The sequence below is a fragment of the Centruroides sculpturatus genome, unplaced genomic scaffold, assembly GCF_000671375.1.
Source record: "Centruroides sculpturatus isolate CEXI.00-Female unplaced genomic scaffold, Cexi_2.0 scaffold3118, whole genome shotgun sequence".
Taxonomy (NCBI): domain Eukaryota; kingdom Metazoa; phylum Arthropoda; class Arachnida; order Scorpiones; family Buthidae; genus Centruroides; species Centruroides sculpturatus.
In genome coordinates, this window is record NW_019387390.1 from 1 (window position 1) to 5,601 (window position 5,601).

Here is a 5,601-nt window from a genome sequence, read left to right on the forward strand (position 1 = left end):
ATGTAGGTTTGCACCTTTAGAATAATTTTGTTACATCTTGTATGTTGTTCATGTCATGAGTAAAACATCTGCAGACATTATTTTGGAAAAGAGAAAACAAGGTAAATAAACATTTATATGTTTTCATGCCATACACAATGACAAAGTTTATATGACTTTGGCATATATAGTTATAGTAATTAAAAAACATGTCAATCTCTAACCATTTTACCAGCTTTTCTTTTTCATTTTTCTAATAGTTTTTTAATATTTTACATCATTTTTAGTTCTAATAATCAAGTCATTTATCTTGATTGTTAGAGCAAATACAGTGGTACCTCAGGATACGAAATTAATCCGTTCTGACACTAAGATCATATCATGAAAATGTCATAAGGTGAATCATTTTTCCCCATACGATTACATGTAAAACCAAATAATTCATTCCAACACGAAAAACACACTCAAATTAAAGCTAAGTAATACATTTAAAAAAAATAACTATAGTAAGGAAAACACTGAAAAATGCAATTTTGTAGTTGTANGTTATATAGAAACAATATCAGCCTATTAGAATGAATATTTTATTAAAACTTTTTATCTAAATAATGTAAATAGAATTTTTAAAAATTAAAGTTACATATTGTTATTACTTATATATATATATTATATATATGTTATTTTTACTAAATTAATAATTTATGTGAATTAAATAGGGGGTATTGATCCTCATACTCATTTCCAGTTCCCATTTATGGGATCAGTAACTATTGATGATTTTTATTCTGGAACACGAGCAGCATTGGCAGGAGGCACTACTATGATTAGTATGTTTGCTTTGAATCAAGTTTTCATGCTTTACACATTAAAATTGATTTTGTTCTTTAACTTATTATTTTTGGATCCATTAAAAATAATGCATATAAAATTATAATTTTTAATTTATATAAACTGTTCTAACTGGATAGTTCACATTGTTATTATGCAACTAATTATTACAGATGTAAAATAGACAAGAATGAACACACTTTTACTTCAAAATGAATTTTAGTTAATAAACTCAACTGTAATTATGTAGCTATAATTATAATATATATTATAATACATATAAAATATTCAAAATATTTTAAAAGTTAAATGTGGGAAAAAAATNATTAAAAATAATGCATATAAAATTATAATTTTTAATATCATTTTGATTTTTATAGTGGATTTTGTAGCAGAGAAGGATGCTTCTTTGTTGGATAGCTACAAAAAATGGAGAGGTTGGGCTGATGAGAAAGTTTGTTGTGATTATGGTCTTCATGTTGCTGTTGCTTCATGGTCAGACCAAGTTGCAAAGGAAATGGAAATACTAACTAAAGAGAAAGGTATTTTGTAAAAGTTATTTAAAAAAAGGCAAGTTTAACTGCAATTTTATTATTTAAAATACAGAATACTTAAATATTATATGAAAAAATTCATAATTTAAATTTCTTTGTTATTTTTAATCAATTATTTATGCATACTGGCACTCATTGCCATGATGTGAGGAAAAAACAAATTACAAACATTTGAACCATCACACATTTCAAGAACAGCATGGTATAATACACATTCTCCAGTTACAAAACTTATTAAAGCAATAATTGATATTTTTGCTTAATAAATATATTAATTTTTTCCAGGCACTGCCAAGTTTTATAGAAATAAAATAAACATTGTTAAATTTATCTGAAATACAATTAAATACACATTGGATTATAAATATTGACTTTCAAATATACTATTTTTTTATTCATTTTATTTTTATTGTGGATAGAAATGAATATCTGTAATGGGAAACACTATTTGCTAGATTAGGAACCATTCAAATATTATCTCAGCAGTTTATGGGGAGGAGGGATTGAAAAAAAGGAAAGTTTTTACTGATGTAACACTTGAATGATTCCTTATTTACTAAATTTATCAAAGATGATTTTGAAAATATTATGGAATCTGAGAAGTGCCCCCTATTATGCCTGTGACACTGTGTTTGTTTTTCTGGCAAACACAGAAACCTTTTCTTTGATTGTATTTTTCAGATTGTATTTTTCAGCATGTTTGTGGAACATGCATGAGCCACTACATATGGGGATGAATGTGGGCAGATGGAGGAGGGAAAGTTAGAGAGACAGGGAGATCCAGAAATAATGCACTCCACTATGCAACGAAACATGAAAAAACAATTTATTTCTAAAGGTCATTGCTAATTTACAAATGTAACATAAATGGAAGAATTATTCTATAAGAGTCTATAATATTCTCATTTACAAATTTGGACACATGTCAGTAAATATCTGGATTGGTGAGAGTTGGTTTTAGACATCCTTCAGGATGTCTAAAACCAACTCCTTCGATCCAGGAATCCAAAATCTCCTGCTTGTTTTGATAGGTCTTGAATTCAAAAGACTGTAATAGTAATATTCACAGTGGATTTTGATTGATTGATCATTAGTTCGGAGCAGCTAGGGTCCAATGAAAGTGGCAGGAGGTCAAGCATGGCAGGGATAAGCACACACAAATTTTGATAGGTGAACTCTCTTCATCATCTGTCTTTTTTCCTTTTATTCAGGGTCCTTCCCCAGGAATTCTAATGCTCATTTTTGGTGAAGTTGTCAATTGCTCCAATCCATGATTTTGTTTCTAGTTACCTATTCAGAAGTTGTGTCACACGGAAAAAGTGCTATCTGTGGGAAAAATTTATAAAGTTCCTTGATTGTATTTATGACATGGAACTTTTCTCCTTTATGGGTTTTTAACAAAACAAAAGTATAAATTTAAATTGGGTTTTTACTAATTAAATAATTTGCACTAGCCCAGGTTCTCACAATATGTATAAATTGGAAAAATTTGAAATTGTGTTACATTATAATCTTAAATCTTATTACAGTTAAATTAACTGAGTTGCATGGTTTCATTAATGTTGTTGCTTATTATTAACATCTGTATATGTTCACTAAAATCTCTCATTAATCCATCCTGTGTGTCAATGAATCTTTGTTCCACAATGGTCATACACCACAACTTTCAACCAAGTCCAACAATTTAGTGGAACTTTTTTGTCTGTTTACTGATTCATTATCTAAGTATGTTATGTTATTGGAAGATATCGGATTTCATAGGTGCTGGAAAGATCCAAAATATTTCACGAATCACTTTGTTTCAGTTTGAAACTCTGCAAATTCTACAAAACTATTTTGTAAAATCAGCTCACCTTCTGTCTCTAGAATATTATTTTCATGCTGTACTAGGCCTGTATCTAATCCCTGCTTATTTTTCTAGCTATTTTACTTCAAATGTATGACAACAAAGTATTTAAATAACATTTCAAAACAAAAGATGTATTCAATAAAGAAATTTTCTAGAATGTATTTAAGAGAAAAGCTGGCAAAGGCTCTTGTTCAACTTTCCCAACTTGTTCAACAAGAGGTTAATGGAGCTATTAGGAAGTCCAAATAATTTTCAGTTATTACTTAAATTTTATATCATAGTATGACAAAAAATATTGTAAATGCCAACAAGCAATTATTTATTGCAACATCGTCACAATGCCAGGCTCCAATTTTTAATCATATTTCTAATTTATTTAACTTAAAATACATTCTCAACACTTCAAATTAGTAGTGACTTGTCCCTGTATATCATACTTTTCCTTTAACAATAGAGTAGTGTCAGACATCTATCTAACATTCTTTCAGGGGAAAATTTTTGAATTAAAATAATGTGACTTCTGGTTTGCATCAGAAGTTCATATATATAGTTAATCGAGGCCTCCTTCACCTAAAGTTTCCATATCTGGTCTCGTCTTTCATCTATCTAACTCTATTCTCAAGATTAAGGAAGGACAGATGACAGAGGGAATTTATAGGTATACAATCATACCCTCAAGTTCCATATTCCAAAATTTAATAGCATCAATGCTCTTTATATAAAAGTTATTATGCCAAATTTCCTTACTTAATCTTTACCCAATTCTGAGATATTAAATGAACTAGATGCCAATATATCCATCCTGGAAATTTTTTTTTTTACTTTTTTAGGTTTTTTTTTACTTTTTTACTGCAAAAACATGGAGTATCAAATATGATATAATTACAATACTTACCCATGTTATGTTATAACAGCTGCAAAAGTAAAAACAACAAAATACAGTGTAACTTTGTTATAACATACCTTATGGGAACGGGAATTACTGTGTTATAGTTAGTTAGTTGATAGATCCTGGCCGCACCGAAAGGCATAGCCAGCGAGGGAGAGGAAGGAAGGAAATAAGGGGGGATTGAAGAAAGAGGGGGGGGAAGACGGGGAAGAGAAAGAGGAAGAATGTAGATTACAAGTGCGCCATTGCAGGGCGTCAATTGCTGAGCGTAAAAGCGATAAAAGTAAAGGGGCCCGTGCATAGGAAAGCACATAATTGGTGAATGAGTGTACAAGAGATTGCGCGACAAATATATACAGAAGATAACGAACCACACAGCGTGGTTTTACACAGCTGAACGGCGAAGGGAAGGGAGGCCTGTAGGGCCCTCTACCAGCGGCAAAATAACACAGCTAAGATAGTCCTATTGGTATAGTCCACTTAATGGTGAGTCGATCTGCTGGAGATGAGCCTTGTCACAAAGTTTGCAAAGGCTTTGTAATAGAGATTATTACTGATGAGGAGGCTCGGGTTACAAGGCCAAGTGTCGTTGTTTTTTAGAATGGTGGATATGAGTTCCATCCTTTTTTCCTCCGTGCCCTCGCAATGGTAGAGGAGATGTTCTGGGGTCTCATCCTCCAGTGGGCAGCTGCTGCATTTCCCGTCACCCTTCTTTAAAAATCTTGCAAGGTAGTAGTTGAAGTTTCCATGCCCGGTCATGAATTGTGTCATGTAGAAGTTAGGGTTGAAGTGTGTAGGGTTCGGCCTGTCCACCCTGGGGATGAGCTTGTACGTCCACCTACCCGTGACAGAAGTATCCCACTCACTTTGCCATTTGCTGTTAACGTAAAGCATTAGGGCGCTGGAAACCCATGACACAGGGATAGAGGAGAAGGAAATGTCCTTAAGCCTCGAAGGGGCTACCTTAGCAAGCAGGTCTGCCCGCTCATTTCCAGGACAACCAGAGTGGCCCTTCACCCAATAGAAGTTAATATCCTTTGAACATTGCAGATTTTGGAGAAGCCCAAGAATGTCATTAATAATCGGAAGAAGAGTGTTCTTGTTTTTAATCTGGTGAAGGGTCACCCGGCTATCTGTGAAGATGTTGATGCTTCTGCATTTGATGATATTCTGGAGAGACTGAGTATATTCCAGAGCTTTCAGAATAGCAAGCGACTCTGCTTGATTGTTGGAGCAATTGTCATCTAATTTGTAGTAGGCTTGTTTAAAGATTTTCTCTTTGCTGTCTCCAATCACAAAAGAACACCCAACCCCTTTATCGGACCTGGAGCCATCTGTAAAAATATTGAGGGAGGCAGGAATATGATCAGGATAGAAGACAACCTTAGCTTGAATGTTAGTAGCAGGGTGTTGCAGATAGTGTTTGAAGTTCCTGTCCAAGTTGTTGTTGGCTATAGTGTTAGCAAGGTCCTTAATGTTAGGGGGGAGGGTGGTTTGAGGAT

At 32.9% G+C, this 5,601-nt stretch overlaps 1 protein-coding gene across 1 annotated transcript in view; it reads left to right on the forward strand.

Moving 5' to 3' along the window:
* Positions 1-42: 42 nt before the first annotated feature.
* The window catches only part of LOC111616396 (dihydropyrimidinase-like), a 13,089-nt gene continuing 7,530 nt past the window's right edge, over positions 43-5,601 (forward strand). Inside the window, exon 1 of the mRNA XM_023357816.1 lies at positions 43-101. Within this exon, the coding sequence (XP_023213584.1) occupies positions 56-101 (46 nt within the window). The 5' untranslated portion in view covers positions 43-55. The remainder of the gene's footprint in view (positions 102-5,601) is intronic.